Source organism: Mustelus asterias, unplaced genomic scaffold (genome assembly GCF_964213995.1).
Source record: "Mustelus asterias unplaced genomic scaffold, sMusAst1.hap1.1 HAP1_SCAFFOLD_2471, whole genome shotgun sequence".
Classification (NCBI taxonomy): domain Eukaryota; kingdom Metazoa; phylum Chordata; class Chondrichthyes; order Carcharhiniformes; family Triakidae; genus Mustelus; species Mustelus asterias.
In genome coordinates this window covers 1-23,637 of record NW_027592416.1, presented here as the reverse complement: position 1 = coordinate 23,637, position 23,637 = coordinate 1, and the positions used below count along the sequence as shown (strand labels likewise).

General features: G+C 49.1%; 1 protein-coding gene across 1 annotated transcript; it reads right to left on the bottom strand.

Moving 5' to 3' along the window:
* Positions 1-22,806, bottom strand: uap1l1 (UDP-N-acetylglucosamine pyrophosphorylase 1 like 1). The gene is made up of 8 exons (XM_078207573.1): positions 22,607-22,806; positions 22,054-22,229; positions 14,852-15,024; positions 13,524-13,717; positions 8,812-8,952; positions 5,650-5,838; positions 3,290-3,356; positions 1-197 (listed from the first exon to the last, which is right to left on the bottom strand). The coding sequence occupies exons 1-8, from the start codon at positions 22,720-22,722 to the stop codon at positions 108-110; spliced, it is 1,146 nt and encodes a 381-aa protein (XP_078063699.1). The 5' UTR covers positions 22,723-22,806; the 3' UTR covers positions 1-107.
* Positions 22,807-23,637: the final 831 nt, after the last annotated feature.

Sequence of the window (23,637 nt, the reverse complement as noted above, 5' to 3'; positions counted from 1 at the left end):
TCTGGGTAAAAATCGATAATCCTTTTTATAAATTGACTATCAAAATAAAGGCACTTGATCCAGTTGTATATCTAAAATCCCTTCATTGGCCAGCGAGGCTGTTCCTGTCACTGGCCCTGTCCCAGTGCAGCCACTGCTTTTTCAGTGAGTAGCAATGGAGAATGGAACTCCTGATCCTTCAGGTACTTCTCCAAACCCTGCAAACAGAGGAAACCAAGATTAAAGCAGCTCACTCAGCACACACACAGTCCAACAAACCTCTATTGGAGCAAACCCAGTCCCATTGTCTTGCCGAGACTCAGCCTGAACCCAGGCACCATCTGAAAACCACCGTTCATCAGTCGATGCTGAGGGTACAGAACACAAGCCACACAGAACTGGACTTGCCAGTGCTGTGGAATCATTCAGTAATGCAATGGAAGGCGGCCATTTGGCCCATCGTCTGTGTGTGGGTTGTTAGAAAGAGCTATCCAATTATTCCCATTGCCACACTCTTTCCCCAGAGCCTGTTTGTGTGCCTTTTGAATCCAATTCCCTTTTGAAAGTTATGACTGAATTTGCTTCCTCTGCCCTTTCAGACAGAACATTCCAGATCACACTTACTGCATTAAAGAAAGCTTTCCTCATACTTCCTCAGGTTCCTTTCCAACCACCATTAAATCTCTCTCCTCTGGTTATCGGCATTCTGTCAGCGAAGTTTTTTAAATCAAAACTGTTCACATTTTTGTACATCTTCATTAAATCTCCTTTTCACCATACTGCTCCATTTTCTCTTGCCCCTGAAGTCTTACAGCATTGTTACAGCACAGAAAGTGGCCATTCAGCCCTTTAGGTTTCTGCTCACTCTGCTAGAGAGTAATTGACTTTATCTTTCAGATATTCAGAAAATTCACAATGTACAGCACTGAAAGCGGCCATTCTGTCCATCAGCTCTGCGCTGGCTGAGAAACAAGCCACCCCAGCCCAACTGGCACGAGGTGCAAATCCAGACTCCTTTTTAATGAGTTGAGGGTTTCTCCCTCTCCTCCCCTTTCAGACAGTGAGTTCCACACTCCTACACCCTCTGGGTGAAAACATTTTCCTCACCTCCCTCTAATCTTTCCACCAATCACGTTAAACTCATGCCCCAAGTCACTGAGCTATCTGCTAAGGCAGATAGCACCTTCCCATCCACTCTATCCAGGCCCCTCACAATTTTGTACAAATCAAATCTCCCCTCAGTCTCTCCTGATCCAAGGACAATTCCAGCCTTTCCAATCTTTCCTCATAGCTGCAATTTTCCAGCTCTGGCAAAATCAAGCAGGCAATTGGGATTAGTTTAGGGGTTTTAAAAAAAAGCGCGGCATGGACATGTTGGGCCAAAGGGCCTGTTTCCATGCTGTAAACCTCTATGACTCTATCTCCTCGCCAATGTAATTACATTCTTTCTGTAATGAGGTGACTGGAACTGCACACAGTGCTCTAGCTGTGACCTAACTAATGTTCTATTTAGTTCCAGTATAACTTCCCTGCTCTTATATTCTGTAAGAGTTTTAACAACACCAGGTTAAAGTCCAACAGGTTTATTTGGTAGCAAATACCATAAGCTTTCGGAGCGCTGCTCCTTCATCAGATGGCGTGGAAATGTGCTCTCAAACAGGGCACAGAGACACAAAATCAAGTTACAGAAGACTGATTAGAATGCGAATCCTTACAGCCAGCCAGGTCTTAAAGATACAGACAATGTGGGTGGAGGGAGCTGGGCTAATAAAGGAAAGGATTCCATTTGCCTTCTTAACCACCATATCGACCTGTCCTGCTACCTTCAGGGATCTGTGGGCATTCACTCCAAGGTCTCTCACTTCCTCTACACCTCTCAGTATTCCCCCATTTACTGTGTAATCCTTTACCTTGTTTGACCTCCCCAAATGTATCACCTCACACTTCTGCAGGCTGGATTTCATTTCCACTTTCACCCATCTGAACAGTCCATCGATATCTCCCTGCCATCTACAGCTATCTTCCTCATTATCTACTGTGTGGCCAATTGTGCTGTCTGCAATACCCTCCCACATTCCCTACATTTAAGTCTCTGCCTCCATTTCAGCAAATCTCATCTGCACCCACTACAAACCTTTCCTGAATGTGGTGCCCAGAATTGGTCACAGTCCAGCAGCTGGGGCCTATACAAGTGTACGTCACAGGTTTAGCATAAATTTTCTTTTGCAATGTGCTTCTTTTCATAAAGTCAAGCAGCCTATATACTTTCAAATACCCTCTCATATTCACACACACACAGCCCTAGGCTTTTGAAAATGGCCATGTAGTTTATATCACCACTCCTCATTCTTCATCCATACGAATCCCTTCTCACTTTAGCCCCATGTCTACATTCTCCTGAGCTTGGATCCTTCTCAATACATTTCTGAATTGTGTGTCATTGCAAACTTTCAAATTAAGCTCTGTGAACCCATATCAAGGCTATTAAAGATATAATCAAAAAGACCAGTGATCTTACAGTTCAAATGAGCATAAGATGGAAACCTCACACCCAAGGTGAGCCCCAGGATATGGTTTAGTCTGTTCAACACACACTGCACACAACCTCCAGATGTCACTGATTAATTCAGAGATTTTTAACAATTCATTCTCGGTTCTGGTCATCACTGGCTAGACCAGCATAGGTTGCTCATCCCTAATTGCCCTTCAGGTGGTGTGGTGAGCTGCCTTCTTGAACCACTGCAGTCCATGCAGTGTGGGTACATCCACAGTGCTGTTAGGGAGGGGGTTCCTGGATTTTGACCCAGCGACAGACAAGGAACGGTGATATATTTCCAAGTCAGCATGGTGAGTGACTTAGAGGGTCACCTCCAGGTGGTGGTGTTCCCAGGTGTCTGCTGCTCTTGTCCTTCTAGGTGGTAGTGGTTGTGGGTTTGAAAGGTGCTGCCCGAGGGGCCTGGCTGAGTTTCTGCATTGCATCTTGTAGATGGTACACAGGGCTGCTACTGAGTGTCGATGTTGGGGGGAGTGGATGTTTGTGGATGTGGTGCCAATCAAGTGGGCTGCTTTGGCCTAGATGGTGTCAAGATTCTCGAGAGATGTTGGAGCAAGTGGGGAGTATTCCATCACACTCCTGACTTGTGCCTTGTAGATAATGCAAGAGAGTCAGGAGGTGAGTTACTCGCAGGATTCCCAGCCTCTGGCCTGCTCTTACAAACACAGTATTTACATGGCTGGTCCAGTTCAGTTTCTGGTCAATGGTAATTGTCAAGATGTTGATAGATTCAGAACCAACTACCCATTCACCTACCTCTCCTTCACAAGAGACGAGTGGAGAGATCTCACAGACTGCAGGCGGTTCCTCAGCCCCCTGACACCTGCAGAAACACACAGCATTTCAGGGGCAGTGTCGTCCTTGTATCCAAACTCTTGTTTTCATCAATTCCCCACTCTGGGTAAAATGCCAGTGTGTCCCCTCTGCTTCCTTCACAGCCCCCCCGCGTCAAAATCAAGACCTCTCCCATCAAGCATTCTAATGTTTCTCTCCCAAACAACCTGCATTTATATAGCATCTTCACTGGAGTGTTATCAAACACAACTTAAGCTCAGACCACAAAGGGATATTGGTACAGGTGATCAAAAGCTCATTCTAAGAGGTTAGTATGAAGGAACACCTTAAAGGAGGTAAGTGGGAGGCAGAGTGCTTAGCACTGGTGCCTCCCAGCACCAGGGACCCGGGTTCAATTCCCGGCTTGGGTCACTGAGGGGAGTCTGCACGTTCTCCCCGTGTCTGCGCGGGTTTCCTCTGGGCGGTCCGGTTTCCTCCCAGTCTGAAAGACGTGCTGGGTAGGTGCATTGGCCATGCTAAATTCTCCTTCAGTGTACCCAAACAGGCGCTGGAGTCTGGTGACTCGGGGATGTTCACAGTAACTTCATTACTGTGTTAATGTAAGCCTACTTGTGACACTGATAGATAAAAACTGGGAGGTCGAGAGACAAAGAGACTTAAGGAGGGAACTGCAGAGCTCAGGATCTTGGCTGCCAATGATAGAGTGAGTGAAATCTAAGTGCTCAAGAAGCCAGAATTGTCGGAATGCAGATCTCTCAATGGGGACAGGAGGAATAGTGAGGGGAGACCTCCTGGAGTGTTTGACATGAAACTGTCCATCTCTCAGCATTTTCCCTCTCCATTCCTCTTACAATTTTTAGGAAATTAAACTTGGTGCTTCTTTTAAGAGGATTGTGATTTCACTCGTCTTCCCTCTACCCCACCATGTCCTGCCTCTAGACTCTCCCTGTTCCCCAAGCCCCTGCCCACCTTCTCAGTTTGAATTTGGGGTCACTTGCTGGTCAGCACACGGGCATGCGCGGGGGGAGGGGTGGGGCTAATGTGTTTTCCGAGCTGGACCTCATCTGACCCTCATACAGCTTCACTGAAAGTCTGCCACCGAGCCCTACCATCATCCTCATTACACACTCCCAGGATGGAGAGCCCTGTTCTCACACCAACCTTCCCGTGGCCTCTAGAAATTGAGATGAGCAATGTCAGAGTTGTACAGCGCAGAAAAGGCCCTTCGGTCCATTTCCCACTCCCCCCGACCCCAACCCCTCCGATTCTGTCCCCTCCCCGCCCCCTCCCAGTCACCCCGCCCCCTCCCAGTCACCCCGCCCCCTCCCAGTCACCCCGCCCCCTCCCAGTCACCCCGCCCCCTCCCAGCCCCATCCCCGCCCCCTCCCAGCCCCATCCCCGCCCCCTCCCAGCCCCATCCCCGCCCCCTCCCAGTCACCCCGTCCCCGCCCCCTCCCAGTCACCCCATCCCCGCCCCCTCGACCCGACTGGCCTAACCTGTCCATATCACGCGGCACGGTAGCAGTGGTTAGGGCGGCACGGTAACACAGTTGTTAGCACTGCTGCTTCACAGCTCCAGAGACCTGGGTTCGATTCCCGGCTTGGGTCACTGTCTGTGTGGAGTTTGCACATTCTCCTCGTGTCTGCGTGGGTTTCCTCCGGGTTCTCCGGTTTCCTCCCACAGTCCAAAGATGTGCGGGTTAGGTTGATTGGCCATGCTAAAAATTGCCTCGTGTCCTGAGACGTGTAGGTTAGAGGGATTAGCGGGTAAATGTGTAGGGATATGGGGGTAGGGTCTGGGTGGGATTGTGGTCGGTGCAGACTCGAAGGGCCGAATGGTCTCTTTCGGCACTGTAGGGTTTCTATGATATCCCTCTGCAGATTCTATGTCAACCTCACCACTTGCCTTCCCACCTATTTTTGTGTCATCCACAAACTTGGCAATAGAACATTCACTTCCTTCATCCAAGTCATTAATATATATTGTAAATAAATAGATGAGATAAGCTAAGGTTTAGTTTAGTCTTAATTTCAAAGGAGAGTGGACGAATTCTCAGTGTCCAGGCCGATGTTATCCCTCAAACATCATTAAAACATACCCAGTCATTATCACATTCCTGTCTATGGGATCTTGCTGTGCTAAAAATTGGCTGCCACATTTCCTACATTACAACACTGACTCCACTTCATTAACTGTGAAGCGGTTTAAGACGTTCTGAGGTTGTCAGAGGTGCTACTGTAACACTGCTTTTTCTTCCATTGCTGTGTATACGGCGCCATCTGTTACTCAGCCAGGGACACAATTCAATTCAGGAACCTACTGGTTGAGGGGTGGGATCCGGTTGTTCTTCTGATCCAGGAAGTGAGCCCCAGCCTGCACTGCCCAGCGATAGTGCTGCCACAACAGGGCTTGCCGTGCACTGGAGGGTGTGTCTTTGCTCCCAGCCTTGTCTGCATTCTTCAGAGGAGAGAATTCATCCTCCCTCAGCACCTCAAACACAACAAACTTCCTGCATAAGAACACAGCAACACCATCAGCAAACCAGCACAGCTTTCACCTGTAGAATTGATAGCAACTTCTGGGCAGATTAACCAATGGGAACAGAGCGCAGGGAGTGGGATTAACCAATAGGAGCAGAGTGCAGGGAATGGTATTAACCAATGGGACCACAGTGCAATATTGACTTGAGCACCAATAAGAGCATGGGTCTGGTCACCTCATCCCACACACCAAACGCAGAGTGCTGACAGTCACCGTCACTGAGGAACCCATCCAGCTCCAGCCTACACTGAGATCTCAACCCATCAACTTCACCTGGATTTGAACAAAGAAAATTACAGCACAAGAACAGGCCCTTCAGCCCTCCAAGCCTGCACCGACCATGCTGCCCGAATTAACTAAAACCCCCTACCCTCTATTCCCATCCTATTCATGTACTTGTCAAGATGCCCCTTAAAAGTCACTACCGTATCCGCTTCCACTACCCACCCCCCCGGCAACGAGTTCCAGGCACCCATCATTCTCTGTGTAAAAAATCTGCCTCATACATCTCCTTTAAACCTTGCCCCATAAACCTATACCCCCTAGTAATTGACTCTTCCACCCTGGGAAAAAGCTTCTGACTATCCACTCTGTCCATGCCTCTCATAATCTTGTAGACTTCAAACCAAGTTTCTCCAACCTCTCCTCATAGCTAATGCCCTCCATACCAGGCAACATCCTGGTAAATCTTTTCTGTACCCTCTCCAAAGCCTCCACATCCTTCTGGTAGTATGGCGACCAGAATTGAACACTATATTTCAAGTGCCGCCTAACTAAGGTTCTATAAAGCTGCAACATGACTCGCCAATTTTTAAACTCAATACCCCGGCAATGAAGGCAAGCATGCCGTATGCCTTCTTGACTACCTTCTCCACCTGCATTGCCACTTTGTGACCTGTATACCTGTACACCCAGATCTCTTCGCCTATCAATACTCTTAAGGGTTCTGCCATTTACTGTATATTTCCTATCTGTATTAGACCTTCCAAAATGCATTACCTCACATTTGTCTGGATTAAACTCCATCTGCCATCGCTCCGCCCAAGTCTCCAACCGATCTATATCCTGCTGTGTCCTCTGATGGTCCTCATCCCTATCCGCAAATCCACCAACCTTTGTCGTCCACAAACTTACTAATCAATTCAGTTACATTTTCCTCCAGATCATTTATATATATGTTACAAACAGCAAAGGTCTCAGCACTGATCCCTGAGAAACACCACTTGTCACAGCCCTCCATTCAGAAACGCACCCTTCCACTGCTATCCTCGAACTTCTGGGACCGATGTGGAGATGCCGGCGTTGGAGAGGGGTAAACACAGTAAGTTTAACACCAGGTTAAAGTCCAACCTTATTCTGTGACCGAGCCAGTTTTGTATCCACCTTGCCAGCTCACCTCTGATCCCATGCGACTTCACCTTTTGCACCAGTCTGCCATGAGGGGACCTTGTCAAAGGCCTTACTGAAATCCATGTAGACAACATCCACTGCCCTACCCTCGTCAATCATCTTCGTCACTTCCTCGAAAAACTCGATCAAGTTCGTGAGACACGACCACCCCTTCACAAAACCATGTTGCCTCTCACTAATACGCCCACTTATTTCCAAGTGGGAATAAATCCTGTCTTGAAGAATCCTCTCCAATAATTTCCCTGCCACTGATGCAAGGTTCACCGGCCTGTAATTACCTGGGTTATTCCTGCTACCCTTCTTAAACAAAGGAACAACATTGGCTATTCCCCAATCCTCTGGGACCTCCCCTGTATGATGTGGAGATCTTCCACCCACCTGACGAAGGAGCAGCGCTCCGAAAGCTAGTGGCGTTTGCTACCAAATAAACCTGGTGTCGTTAAACTCCTTACTGTGTTAGGAGAGGCATGGACAGAGTGGATAGTCAGACCTTCCCTGTAGCCAGTGAGGATACAAAGATTTCTCTCAAGGCCCCAGCAATTTCCTCCCTTGCCTCTCTCTGTATTCTGGGGTATATCCCATCAGGCCCTGGGGACTTGTCTACCTTAATGTTTGTCAAGAACCCAATACCACCTCTTTTTTGATCTCAACATGACTCAAACTATCTACACACCCTTTCCCAGATTCATCATCCAAGTCCTTCTCTTTGGTGAATACTGACGCAAAGTATTCATTTAATACCTCGCCCATTTCCTCTGGCTCCACGCATAGATTCCCTCCCTTGTCCTTGAGTGGGCCAACCCTCTCCCTGGCGCCCCTCTTGCTCTTTATGCTTCCAGTTCAGCCTCTAGCTGCAGGAGGGGCAGTCAGCATGGATACCATCTTACCCTCACTGGGTACTTCCTGCCCAGTTACTAGAGTAGGCTGCAAGTTAGCTGTGACAGTCACCTGCACCTGGATAACTGGACGTCCCAAGGCGCCTTCTCCTCTCTGCCACTGTTTCCATGCCTCCCTCCTCCCCTGTTCTGCTATTGCCAGCTCCTCTGGATCGAAATTTATTTATTTACACCATCCTTTGCCTTCTACCATCACCCTTTAATCATTTAATCTCTGCTGCCCTCCATTCTTTGCCCCCATTGGTTGAATCCACTCCATGCATTACATTCTGTGATTCCCTGCCTCTGTATTTGCTGAAAAGCTGTCACATCCCCAACCCCTCCCAATTCTAACCAAGTGTCAGCAAGCTGGAACATTAACTCTCCTTCCACAGATGCTGCCTGACTCGTGAGGCATTTCCAGCATTTTTGCTTCTATTTCAGAATTCCGGTATCTGCAGTATCTTGCCTTTGAGTGTTTCTCCCGCGCTCTCTCTTGCCTGTCTCTGGGCCGGTGCAGTAGGGAGCTGTTCCTGAACCAACTGATTGGCAACATTGCAAACTCCTCAGGAGTTCCTCCACCAGAGGGAAACCTCAAGGAAAGGGAAGTACAGCTGAGCGAGGTTGCAGCAAATCCTCTGTCTCAACATACTCACTTGGAAAACTGAAAAACATCAAAAACAAACTTCTCCATCTTGATGCCGTTGGGTGTCTCTGGTTTCACAACATTTCCTTTCTCATCGACATGAGGAATCTTCTTCACAGCCACGTGAAGCTTCAGCTGAGGTTCAAACTCTCTATAGGAAATGAAAAGAATGAAGAGAATGAGTCAGCACAGGAGGCCATGCAACCCATGTCAGTGCTGAAGGAGGTAACCAGTTTGTGCCACTCGCCTGCTCTCTCTCCACAGCCCTGCCATCGTTCCACTTTTCAAGTATTAGTCTAATTCCCTGTTGAAAGTTCCAATACAACCTCTTCCACCGTCTCTTCAGGTAGCACATTCCAGATAATAATTCACTGCAAAGAATTTCTCATCTTCCCTCTACCTCTTTGCCCCATTACCTCCCCGCTGTGTTCTTTAGTTCCTGCCTAGCCAGCACACTTTTCTCTCTTATCAAAAAGCATTGTAATTTAAGACTCCATTACATCACCTCATAACCTCCTGCTCCAAGAACAACCTCTATTCTCGAGTCTGTCCAGAACTGAAATGCTGTCGATGTGACGCACACAATGTGAACCCATCTCACTAATCATCCAGCAATGGGTTAGGGTGCTGGATCAGGAACAGTTCCTGATGGATAAGCACCTGGGTCAGGCAGCATCGACTAGGAGGTTCACTATCACCTTCTCAAGGGCCAATTAGGGATGAAAAATTCACAGGATCCCTACAATACAGAAAGAGCCATTCAGCCCATTGAGTCTGCACTGACAACAGTCCCACCCAGGCTTTATCCCCATCACACCACATACTTCCCTGCTAGCCCCCCTGACACTAAGGGCTAATTTTTTTAGCATGGGCAATCAACCTAACCTGCGCATCTTTGGCCTGTGGGAGGAAACACCGCACAGACACGGGGAGAACGTGCAAACACCGCACAGACACGGGGAGAACGTGCAAACACCGCACAGACACGGGGAGAACGTGCAAACACCGCACAGACACGGGGAGAACGTGCAAACACCGCACAGACACGGGGAGAACGTGCAAACACCGCACAGACACGGGGAGAACGTGCAAACACCGCACAGACACGGGGAGAACGTGCAAACACCGCACAGACACGGGGAGAATGTGCAAACACCGCACAGACACGGGGAGAATGTGCAAACACCGCACAGACACGGGGAGAACGTGCAAACACCGCACAGACACGGGGAGAACGTGCAAACCCCGCAGACACGGGGAGAACGTGCAAACACCGCACAGACACGGGGAGAACGTGCAAACACCGCACAGACACGGGGAGAACGTGCAAACACCGCACAGACAGGGGGAGAACGTGCAAACACCGCACAGACACGGGGAGAACGTGCAAACACCGCACAGACACGGGGAGAACGTGCAAACACCGCACAGACACGGGGAGAACGTGCAAACACCGCACAGACACGGGGAGAACGTGCAAACACCGCACAGACACGGGGAGAACGTGCAAACCCCGCACAGACACGGGGAGAACGTGCAAACCCCGCACAGACACGGGGAGAACGTGCAAACACTGCACAGACACGGGGAGAACGTGCAAACCCCGCACAGACACGGGGAGAACGTGCAAACACCGCACAGACACGGGGAGAACGTGCAAACACCGCACCGACACGGGGAGAACGTGCAAACACCGCACAGACACGGGGAGAACGTGCAAACCCCGCACAGACACGGGGAGAACGTGCAAACCCCGCACAGACACGGGGAGAACGTGCAAACCCCGCACAGACACGGGGAGAACGTGCAAACCCCGCACAGACACGGGGAGAACGTGCAAACCCCGCAGACACGGGGAGAACGTGCAAACCCCGCAGACACGGGGAGAACGTGCAAACCCCGCAGACTCGGGGAGAACGTGCAAACCCCGCGCAGACACGGGGAGAACGTGCAAACCCCGCAGACACGGGGAGAACGTGCAAACACCGCACAGACACGGGGAGAACGTGCAAACCCCGCACAGACACGGGGAGAACGTGCAAACCCCGCAGACACGGGGAGAACGTGCAAACCGCACAGACACGGGGAGAACGTGCAAACACCGCACAGACACGGGGAGAACGTGCAAACACCGCACAGACACGGGGAGAACGTGCAAACACCGCACAGACACGGGGAGAACGTGCAAACACCGCACAGACACGGGGAGAACGTGCAAACACCGCACAGACACGGGGAGAACGTGCAAACACCGCACAGACACGGGGAGAACGTGCAAACACCGCACAGACACGGGGAGAACGTGCAAACACCGCACAGACACGGGGAGAACGTGCAAACACCGCACAGACACGGGGAGAACGTGCAAACACCGCACAGACACGGGGAGAACGTGCAAACACCGCACAGACACGGGGAGAACGTGCAAACACCGCACAGACACGGGGAGAATGTGCAAACACCGCACAGACACGGGGAGAACGTGCAAACACCGCACAGACACGGGGAGAACGTGCAAACACCGCACAGACACGGGGAGAACGTGCAAACACCGCACAGACACGGGGAGAACGTGCAAACACCGCACAGACACGGGGAGAACGTGCAAACACCGCACAGACACGGGGAGAACGTGCAAACACCGCACAGACACGGGGAGAACGTGCAAACACCGCACAGACACGGGGAGAACGTGCAAACACCGCACAGACACGGGGAGAACGTGCAAACACCGCACAGACACGGGGAGAACGTGCAAACACCGCACAGACACGGGGAGAACGTGCAAACACCGCACAGACACGGGGAGAACGTGCAAACACCGCACAGACACGGGGAGAACGTGCAAACACCGCACAGACACGGGGAGAACGTGCAAACACCGCACAGACACGGGGAGAACGTGCAAACACCGCACAGACACGGGGAGAACGTGCAAACCCCGCAGACACGGGGAGAATGTGCAAACCCCGCACAGACACGGGGAGAACGTGCAAACCCCGCACAGACACGGGGAGAACGTGCAAACACCGCACAGACACGGGGAGAACGTGCAAACACCGCACAGACACGGGGAGAACGTGCAAACACCGCACAGACACGGGGAGAACGTGCAAACACCGCACAGACACGGGGAGAACGTGCAAACACCGCACAGACACGGGGAGAACGTGCAAACACCGCACAGACACGGGGAGAACGTGCAAACACCGCACAGACACGGGGAGAACGTGCAAACATCGCACAGACACGGGGAGAACGTGCAAACACCGCACAGACACGGGGAGAATGTGCAAACCCCGCACAGACACGGGGAGAACGTGCAAACCCCGCACAGACACGGGGAGAACGTGCAAACCCCGCACAGACACGGGGAGAACGTGCAAACCCCGCACAGACACGGGGAGAACGTGCAAACCCCGCACAGACACGGGGAGAACGTGCAAACCCCGCACAGACACGGGGAGAACGTGCAAACCCTACAGCGACAGTGACCCAAGGCCGGAATTAAATGTTGTCATTTCCAACATCCCACAAATAAAAAGAAACTGGTTGCCAACGTGTGCAGCAATTCCTGTCAGTGTGGATAAGAAAAGGAGTGAATGGTTTAAAGTGATGACTGAGCTGTGATAAAGATGCAAGTTGATTAATTTAATCTCTTACTGGAAGCAGTAATGAACCTTACACCATAAGATGATATTGTGAGAGTCCTTTAAGTGCAAAGATTTTAAACAATCTTATCTACTGTTGATATTGACCTTCTGGCAATGAGCAAAACTGACTGACAAACTACCTGATAGAGACGACATAGAGGGTAACATAATTCTGATTACAGATTAACAGGCAGAGGATGAAGGTCATTTCTCCAAAGTGAATTAGATATTGGAGAGGCGGGAGAGCGGTGCTGAGGTGGAACTGAACTCCAAGTGTTTCCAGATAACGGCACAAGGGGCAACGGATAGATGGGAAACAGGAAGGGGTTGTCAGAGATAGACACTTGAGGGACACCACAGGGAATGGTGTGGAGTACGAAGAGAAACCACCGCAGGTCAATCTCTGGCTACCACAGACTCCGAGTGTGGAATCGGAGCAGTCCACTCCCTGTACTGAATACTGATGAAGGATCAACTGTGCCTCAGGGTGCAGGCAGATCAGGAAGGATGAGGGGGGATAGTTTCCCCACAATCACATGAAGTTTGTGATGTTGATGGGAGCTGTTTCAGCACCGTGACAGCGGCAGAAAGCTGATGGAAGTCAAACATGGCCTAACGAAAAAGATGGTCACATATTTGGGAGCAGCAGATATACAGGAATGGATTAGGGAATAGCAAGAAAGAGGGGCAGGGCCCCCGGGGCGCGAAAGGGGCAGGGCCCCCGGGGCGCGAAAGGGGCAGGGCCCCCGGGGCGCGAAAGGGGCAGGACTTTCGGATACAAAATGTTCAAAGATTTGAGGGAAAGGGCAGGCTGGGGAGGAGCGTGTGGGTTGCTGAGACGGAGGGAATAAAGATGGATGTGGGGTGAGGTGGCAGGATGGGTGGTCGATTTGTGGAGAATAGTTAGGTCTGAAGATTGAAAGGGGCCGGAGGGCAGTACCCAAGGAGAAGGAACCATGAATAATATCAGCCAACATAGGGGCCAGGAAGGGTTGGGTGATCAGCAAATGATTGGAGAGCTACGTGGGTGGCTCTCAAATATACAGGTAGCTGATAATAACAGTCTTACTCTGTCACAGATTTGAGGAACTCCACAGTGAAGAAGTGGTTGCAGATGTTGCCAGCATTGAAGGTCAGTCGTCCATCAGCATTCCTCTGCTCCACAGTCTCCTGGCTCACCTCACTGTACTCCACAACCTGGTAGATACCATCCACACGACACACCACTCCAACTGGCTCAGTGGGGTAAGCCTTCTCAACGACCTGTGGACAAAATGGAGCAAGAGGGTTAAGGCACAGAGAACATTCTTCACCTCTGGAACTCGCACTAAGAGGGCTATCACCTGTTCCAAGGTAGGGTCAAGTGGGCAGCTTCTCAGCTCAAACACTAAAACTCGTGACACTACACCAGGACCAGAGCATGCACATTGAGCAGAATGCAGAGCAAGCTTCACTAGGATATATCCAGAGTTTGGACAGTGATTATCTTGAAAGGGAAAGTTGTCCAATCCCAACACCAACATCTATCTTTCAAAGGCCAAGTTCAAATAGGCACATAGCATTGTAAACTTCATAATGCCCCCTCTCCTTCTGCTGCTGTACAGTTCCATGAATAAAGGGGTTTTCTTCTTGGGAACTGTGCTTAAGCTAATGGGCCAAAAGAATGCACCATAACCAGAAAATGCTGGAAAATCTCAGCAGGTCTGACGGTATCTGTGGAGAGAAAACAGAACCAATGATGACCCTTTACCCAGCCTTTCCTGTTTCTGAATCAGATTTCAGCACCCACGTATTTGTTTTTATCCCAGTGCATCATAACCAGGACTGATCCCACCCTCAGGCAATATTTGTAGTCAGTCTTTTGGAATCAAGGAGACTCTGGCCAGCTGGGGGTTGGGGAGAGGTATGGCCAAAGTCAGGGCGGTGCCTGGCCAGAGTGGAGTAGGCCTGGGACAGGCGAGGGGGGGGGGGGCAGGCTGGGCCCTGGCTGCAAGGGGAGCGGAGGCAGGCTGGGCCCTGGCTGCAAGGGGAGCGGAGGCAGGCTGGGCCCTGGCTGCAAGGGGAGCGGAGGCAGGCTGGGCCCTGGCTGCAAGGGGAGCGGAGGCAGGCTGGGCCCTGGCTGCAAGGGGAATGGGGGAGTGGGGTGCAGGGCCAGGTTGAGACCTGGCTGTGGGGAGAGTGGTGTGGGATGTGGGGCAGCTCCTAGCCGAGGGAGGGTGGGGCAAGGGCGGAGCAGGGTCTGATAAGTTTGGGGAAGAGTCAGCTGGGCGGATATTTAGAGGCGCCTTACGCTGGACGGATATTTACAGGGACCTCACGCTGAGCTCCAGCAGCAACACAAATCTCTCCCACTTGCCCTGGCTCTCAGCACCGCAGAGTGAAAGCAGAGAGGCTGACCTTGGCTCCACAATCCGCTTCCTTCTCCACACAGAAGCCAATGAAGATGGGGTCTGCCATCTTCACCAGGATGTTGTCCACACAGTACACATGAACAAAGCGAACGCCGCGGCGGTCCATGTCCTCCAGAACCTTGTTGTTAGTCAGAGCTCGATAGAGACCACCATTGCCATCTGTCAGAGACACAGGACACACACAGCCTGAAAGCACAGCTCCAGACTGCAGCCCCAGCCTGTGCCCAGCCCCCAACCACCCCACACCCACCCAGTACCACCCTCCCACCTGCACCCACCCACCCCCCAACCCCCCTGTACCCACCCAGCCCCCCACCCACCCCCCAACCCCCCTGTACGCACCCAGCCCCCCACCTAACCCTCAACACCCCTGCACCCACCCACCCAGCCCCCATCCCCCCGCCCCTCCCCCACCCCCCACATGCACCCAGCCCCCACCCCTCCCCGCACCCACCCAGCCCCCACCCCACCTTCTCTCCATGTCGATAGGTTATTCTCTGGAAATCTTTACAATACATCCGTCGGCTCCCCATCATCCCCTCAAAGAAATCCAATAAGTTGATTTTCACAAAAACATGTTGACTCTACCTGATTTCCTTGGACTTATCCAAGTCAGCTGCTATGACCTCTTTAATAATAGCTTCTAACTGCTCTGTGTCCTGCTTTCTATCTCCCTCCCTTTTTGAATAATAGAGCTACATTTACCATCATCCAATCTAATGGGACCTTTCCTGAATCTAGGGCAAATTAAAACCAATGCATCAACTTTCTCACAGGGATGAAGTCTCTCAGGACCGTGCTCACCACAGCACCTGCAAATCATTCCCATGATCCTAGCTGTGTGGATGTAAAGCGTTGCTGCAAATGTTAACGTGCTGGTGGCAAAACTGCACGATATGCAGTTGACTCGGGTTGCATGTTGGTGTTCTGCCTTTCACATTGCACAGGTACCACATGCACCATTCGATGCTGACCTTTCCAATGCTGATACCTTTATAATCATTGAGAGTTAGTTAAAAGCAACTCGGGAACAAGGTTTGTTGACCAAGTGTTTGAATCAATTCCTGCCCATTTACAGGAATAATGCTCACTCGACAAAATAAGTTTATCTGGCATTATTGATGACTAAACGACAATTACAAACAATATTCAACTTATTAAAAACACCAAATACAAAAGAAATCATCATGGGTGGCACGGTGGCACAGTGGTTGGCACTGCTGCCTCACAGCGCCGGGGACCCAGGTTCGGTTCTCGGCTTGGGTCGCTGTCTGTGTGTTCTCTCCGTGTCTGCGTGGTTTCCTCCGGGTGCTCCGGTTTCATCCCACAGTCCAAAGATTTGTGGATTAGATGGATTGGCCATGCTAAATTTCCCCTTCGTGTCAGGGTAAATGCATGGTGTTACGGGGATAGGATCGGGGTGGGATCAGGCTGGCATACAGGAAGCAGAGAATACATACAAATGGGTCTTTTTCAAGTTAGCAAGATATGATGATTGGTGTGCCACCGGGATCAGTGCTGGAACCTCAACTATTTACCATTTATATAAACGACTTGAAGAAAGGGATTGAAGGGATGGTTACCAAGTTTGCTGATGACACAAAAATGGGTAGGAAAGTAAATTGCGAAGAGGAAGAGGTTACAAAGGTACATAAAGAGGTTTAGTGAGTGGGCAAAAATCTGGCAAATGGAGTTAAATGTGGACATTATGTGAAACTGTCCATTTTGCAGGAAGAATAAAAAGAAAGCTTAATATCTAAATGTTGAGAGATTACAGAGCTCTGAAGTCTGAAGGGAGCTGGGTGTCCTGGTGCATGAATCACAAAAGGCTAGTATACAGGTACAGCAAGTAATCAGGAAAGCTAATAGAATATTGTTTGTTTTGAGGGGAATGGATTACAAAAGTAGGGAGGTTATGTTTCAATTGTTCAGAGCGTTGGTGAGACCATATCTTAATCAGAAGGGGACCAATATCCTGGGGGGTAAATTTGCTAAGGCCATGCAGGGAGGTTTAAACTGATTCGGGGGGGGGAGGGATCCTGAGTAGTGGGGCTGAAAGTGAGGGATGCATGGATGGGGACTGCAATGCACGGCATTGCAGAGGTGGGGTGGAGCAGGGTTTGAAATGTGTATACTTCAATGCCAGGAGTATTCGCAATAAAGTGGGTGAACTTGCAGCGTGGATCAGTACCTGGGACTTCGATGTTGTGGCTATTTCAGAGACATGGATAGAGCAGGGGCAGGAATGGATGCTGCAGGTCCCGGGGTTCAAATGTTTTAGTCGAAGTAGGGAAGGTGGTAGAAGAGGGGGAGGGGTAGCATTATTGGTCAGAGATTGTATCACAGTGTCAGAGAGGAGGTTTGATGAGGACTTATCTGTTGAGGTAGTATGGGCGGAGATTAGAAATAGGAGAGGAGAGGTCACCCTGTTGGGAGTCTTTTATAGACCTCCTAAAAGTTCTAGAGAGGTTGAGGAAAGGATTGCGGAGTCAATCCTGCTTAGGAGTGAAAGTAATAGGGCAATTGTTATGGGGGATTTTAACTTGACTAATATTGACTGGAATTGTTATAGCTCTAGCTCGTTAGAGGGGTCAGTTTTTGTTCAAAGCGTGCAGGAAGGTTTTTTGACTCAGTATGTAGACAGGCCAACTAGAGGTGAGGCTATATTGGATCTGGTGCTGGGAAATGAGCCAGACCAGGTGCTAGACTTGGAAGTTGGTGTGCATTTTGGTGATAGTGACCACAATTCGGTTACGTTCACCTTAGTGATGGAAAGGGATAGGCATGAACCTCGGGCCAGTGGTTTTAGCTGGGGGAAGGGTAATTATGAGGCTATTAGGAGAGAATTAGGAAACATAGGTTGGACTAGGAGATTACAGGGACTGGGAACGTCCGACATGTGGAGTTTTTTCAAGGAGCAGCTACTGCGAGTCTGTGATAGGCATGTCCCTGTCAGGCAAGGAGGAATTGGTAGGGCTAGGGAACCGTGGTGCACCAAAAAAGTTTCTTTGTTGGTTAAAAAGAAAAAGGAGGCTTATGTTCGGATGAGACGTGAGCACTCGGGTAGTGCACTAGAAAGCTTTAGATTGGCTAAGAGGGAGTTGAAGAGCGAGCTTAGAAGGGCTAAAAGGGGACATGAGAAGACTTTGGCGGATAGGGTTAAAGAGAATCCTAAGGCGTTCTATAGGTATGTCAAGAACAGAAGGTTGGTTAGGGCAAGTTTAGGGCCAGTTATAGATGGCAGAGGGAAGTTATGTGTGGAACCGGAGGAGATTGGTGAAGCATTGAACCAATATTTCTCTTCGGTGTTCACGCAAGGGGACATGAATATAGCTGAGGAGGACACTGGGTTGCAGGGGAGTAGAATAGACAGTATTACAGTTGATAAGGAGGATGTGCAGGATATTCTGGAGGGTCTGAAAATAGATAAATCCCCTGGTCCGGATGGGATTTATCCAAGGATTCTCTGGGAGGCAAGAGAAGTGATTGCAGAGCCTCTGGCTCTGATCTTCAGGTCGTCGTTGGCCTCTGGTATAGTACCAGAAGATTGGAGGTTAGCGAATGTTGTCCCATTGTTTAAGAAGGGGAACAGAGACTTCCCCGGGAATTATAGACCGGTGAGTCTCACTTCTGTTGTCGGCAAGATGTTGGAAAAAATTATAAGGGATAGGATTTATAGTTATTTGGAGAGTAATGAATTGATAGGTGATAGTCAGCATGGTTTTGTGGCAGGTAGGTCGTGCCTTACTAACCTTATTGAGTTTTTTGAGAAAGTGACCAAGGAGGTGGATGGGGGCAAGGCAGTGGACGTGGTATATATGGATTTTAGTAAGGCGTTTGATAAGGTTCACCATGGTAGGCTTCTGCAGAAAATGCAGATGTATGGGATTGGGGGTGATCTAGGAAATTGGATCAGGAATTGGCTAGCGGATAGGAAACAGAGGGTGGTGGTTGATAGTAAATATTCATCATGGAGTGCGGTTACAAGTGGTGTACCTCAGGGATCTGTTTTGGGGCCACTGCTGTTTGTAATATTTATTAATGATCTGGATGAGGGTATAGTTGGGTGGATTAGCAAATTTGCTGATGACACCAAAGTCGGTGGTGTGGTAGACAGTGAGGAAGGGTGTCGTAGTTTGCAGGAAGACTTAGACAGGTTGCAAAGTTGGGCCGAGAGGTGGCGGATGGAGTTTAATGCGGAGAAGTGTGAGGTAATTCACTTTGGTAGGAATAACAGATGTGTTGAGTATAGGGCTAACGGGAGGACTTTGAATAGTGTGGAGGAGCAGAGGGATCTAGGTGTATGTGTGCATAGATCCCTGAAAGTTGGGAATCAAGTAGATAAGGTTGTTAAGAAGGCATATGGTGTCTTGGCGTTTATTGGTAGGGGGATTGAATTTAGGAGTCGTAGCGTTATGTTGCAACTGTACACAACTCTGGTGCGGCCGCACTTGGAGTACTGTGTGCAGTTCTGGTCCCCACATTACAGGAAGGATGTGGAGGCTTTGGAGAGGGTGCAGAGGAGGTTTACCAGGATGTTGCCTGGTATGGAGGGGAGATCCTATGAGGAGAGGCTGAGGGATTTGGGATTGTTTTCGCTGGAAAGGCGGCGGCTAAGAGGGGATCTTATTGAAACATATAAGATGATTAGAGGTTTAGATAGGGTGGATAGTGATAGCCTTTTTCCTCTGATGGAGAAATCCAGCACGAGGGGGCATGGCTTTAAATTGAGGGGGGGTAGTTATAGAACCGATGTCAGGGGTAGGTTCTTTACCCAGAGGGTGGTGAGGGATTGGAATGCCCTGCCAGCATCAGTTGTAAATGCGCCTAGTTTGGGGGCGTTTAAGAGATCCGTAGATAGGTTCATGGACGAAAAGAAATTGGTTTAGGTTGGAGGGTCACAGTTTTTTTTTTAACTGGTCGGTGCAACATCGTGGGCCGAAGGGCCTGTTCTGCGCTGTAATGTTCTATGTTCTATATCTGGGATATTATGTACAGTGTTAGTCTCCTTATTTAAGAAAATACATTGGAAGCAGTTCAGAGAAGGTTTACCAGACTCCCGTATAGGACTGATTAATAATCTTGTAAGAGAATCCAAAGGGAAAAGTGAACATAGAATCCCTATAGTGCAGAAAGATGCCATTTGGCCCATCGAGTCTGTAGCAACTCTCTGAAAGAGCAACCCACCCAGATCCTCCCCTTCACCCTATCCCTGGAACCCCATGCATTTACCATGGCTAAATCATCTAATCTATACACCTCTGGACACTAAGAGCATGGCCAATCTATCTAACCTGCACATCTTCGGAGTGTGGAAGGAAACCAGAGCACATGGAGGATACCCACGTAGACAAGGGGAGAACGTGCAGATTCCACACAGACAATGACCCAAGGTCCATGGTGCTAAGATGCAGCAGTGCTAACCACTGTGCCACCATGCCTTACTATAACGCTATAGAGTTTTTCATTAAGTTCGAAAACAATGTATTTGAATCCAAAACTAGGGTCTTCTATCTAAACAAAGGAAGCTATGAAGAAAAGTTGGCAGTGGTGGATTGGGGAAAACACATTAAAGGATATGATGGTAGACAGGCAATGGCTAGTATTCAAAGGATTAATATACATGGTTAACAACAAATGTACATTCCTTTCAGGTACAAAAGCCCAACAGGAAAAGTGAGTCAACTGTGACTAACAAAGTTAATGATTGAATTAGATCAAAGGAAGAGGCTTATAAAGTTGCCATAAAAATCGTAAACCCGAGGATTGGGAGAACTTTGGAATTCAGCAAAGGAGAAATTGAGGGAAAGAGAGAATAGCAAATGAATGTAAACTGGCAAAAAACATTAAAAGCTTCTACAGATAGGTAAAAAGGATTAGCAAAGACAAATGTAGTTTAGTTACAGGCAGGGGCAAGTGAAAGGGTAATGAAGACGCGAAATAGCAGAGAAGCGAAATAATTACCTTGTGTCTGTCTTCATGGAGGAAGATACAAGAAATCTCTCAGAAATAATAGCGAACCAAGGCACTAGAGAGAACGAGGAACTGGTGGAAATTAGTATTAGTACAAAAGTAGTATTGAAGAAACTATGGGAAAAGGTTGATGAATCCCCAGGACCCAATAGATAATAGCCTGTGGAGATAGTGGATGCATCTTTCAAAATTCTATAGATTCTGGAATGGTTCCTGCAGATTGGAAGGTGGCAAATGTAACCCCACTGTTTAGGAAGGAGGGAGAGAGAAAACAGGGAAACACAGATCTGTTAGCCTATCAGTAGTAGGGAAAATAGTAGAACCCACTATAAAAGATGTGATAACTGGACACAGAAAATAATGATCTGATTGAGCAGAGTCAGCGTGGATGTATAAAGGGTAACATGTTTGAATGTTGCTAGAGTTTTTTGAGGATGTTACTAACAGAATAGGTAAGGGGGAACCAGTGAATATGGCGTATTTGAATTTTCAGAAGGCTTTAAATAAGGTCTCACACAGGAGGTTAGTAAATACAATTAGATTGCTTGGAATAGGGGGTGATATTCAGGCATGGATTATGGATTTGCTTAAAACAGAAAACAGTGTATGAATAAATGGTTCTCTCTCAGGATGGCAGGCTGTGACTAATGGGGTTCTGCAAGGATCAGTACTTGAACCCCTGCTGTTCACTATATCAATGTGGGAACCAAATTCGTGGGAGACACAAAACTAGGTGAGAATGTGTTGTGAGGAAAATGCAAAGAGGCTTCAAGGGATTTGGACAGACTTAGTGAACATCTCAAGTCATGGCAGATGGAATATCATGGAGAAAGGAGGTTTTTGGTTGGAGGAATAGGTGTGCAGAGCATTTGTTAAAATGGTGAGAGATTGAGAAGTGATGTTCTAAGGGAGTGGGAACCCTTGTTGTAGGTCACTGCAAACTAACATGTAATGGAACAAGAGGAGCACAGAATCAGCAATGGAGCAGTGATCGCAGACATGGCTGCAGCCAGGCACCGCAACTGGCACGAGTACTCTGCTGAATGATGAGGGAGGAGAAGGAGTGACTGATCACACTGCGGATCACAATACTGAGCTGTACACATTGCCAGGGAATCGGGCTGTGGGGATAAAATCTCTGTTCAGAATGGAATGGGTAATGGAATAGGAGCTCCGAGGAGGGAAAATTAGTGATTTTAAAACAATGACACCAACCTGGAGCCATGGCAATCCTCCCCTTCTGTTCCAGAATGATCTTCCCATTAAAGTCAACAGCTGGCAGCATCTGCTGTTCAAACATGATGATATTGGACTTGAGCAGACCAAAGTAGTTGTTCTGAGTGAAGAATTTCTGTGTGGGTTCCAACGTGAATTCACTAGTCATAATGTACCTAGAGATGGCAGAGAAATGGCACTGTCAATGCTGACAACTCTGCCTCACCGTGACTGACAGGTACTGGTGTCCACATGCACACACTGACTGTATCCGCCAAACCCTCCCTCCCCACCGCCTCCCCCCCCCCACCCCGCCCATATCCCCAGGGGCACACACCCCACACCCAGGGGCAAACACCACATGTGCCTGTGGATTATACAAGTTTAACATAACATCCTTGCTCGTGCACTCTATTGCCCCGATTAAGGTGGTATAGGGTCCTGTTTTCTTTATTAACTATGCTCCCAAAAGGTCCTGCTGCCTTCCTGTGCTGGCAACCAGGTACATAAAGGAAATGCCCAGCGCTACTCCAGATAACTGACAGATACTCACCAAGGAATTGTGCATTGCTTGCCGAGTTTTTCCTCAGCTAACTGCTGGACTTTACCAATGCGCTCTGCCTGGATTTGGTAAAGGGTTTTCCCACTCGGTAGCCCAACATCATACATTCCCTTAGGATAGGGCACGCCCAGCCGGGTGCCCTGCCCTCCAGCCAACAGCAGAACAGCCACCTGATTTTGAGAGATCGCATGGAAACCTAAAACAGAAGGACAAGTAGTAAACCAGCAGCTACAGAAGGAAGAAACACCCCCACACAGTACCCCAATGTTATACAGTAATAGACCCGTCTCCACCTATATAAAATAACAAGGGGCATAGATCAGGTAGATAGTCAACATCTTTTCCCAAAGATAGGGGAGTCTAAAACTAGAGGGCATGGGTTTAAGATCAGAGGGGAGAGATACAAAAGGGTCCAGGGGGCAAATTTCTTTTCCCCACACAGAGGGTGGTGTCTGGAACAAGCTGCCAGAGGTAGTAGTAGAGGCGGGTACAATTTTGCCTCTTTTAAAAAACATTTAGACAGTTACATGGGTATGGTGGGTATAGAGGGATATGGACCAAATGTGAGTAATTGGGGCTAGCTTAGTGGTTAAAAAAAGGCAGCATGGACAAGTTGGGCCGAAGGGGCTGTTTCCATGCTGTAAACCTCTATGACCGTACTGTACTCCAGTGTTATACAGGGACAGACCCATCCCCACCACGACTGTACTGCAGTGTTCTGGTGACAGGCCTATTCCCACCAGTACTGTAACCCAGTGTTATAGTGACAGACACGTTCCCACTGATTCACTGACGTTCTTTAGGGAAGGAAATCTGCCGTCTTACATGTCTGACTCCAGAGCCACAGCAATGTGGTTGACTCTTATCTGCCCTGTGAAATGGTCGAACAAGACACTCAGCTGTATCTAACCGCTACAAATGGAACAAAAGTAAAGAAATCAGACAGACCACCCAGCATCTTCCGAGGCACTGGAAACGACAATGGCAACCCCAGCCCTGACGACCCTGCAAAGTCCTCCTAA

Coding starts and splice junctions, on each gene's coding strand:
- uap1l1 (XM_078207573.1), bottom strand. CDS start 22,722: ATGTATGATGTTGGGCTACCGAGTGGGAAAACCCTTTACCAAATCCAG. Junction 13,718..14,851: donor AAGCGGATTGTGGAGCCAAG/GTCAGCCTCTCT, acceptor TTTTGTCCACAG/GTCGTTGAGAAGGCTTACCC. Junction 198..3,289: donor TCGTCTCTTGTGAAGGAGAG/GTAGGTGAATGG, acceptor CTCTGTTTGCAG/GGTTTGGAGAAGTACCTGAA.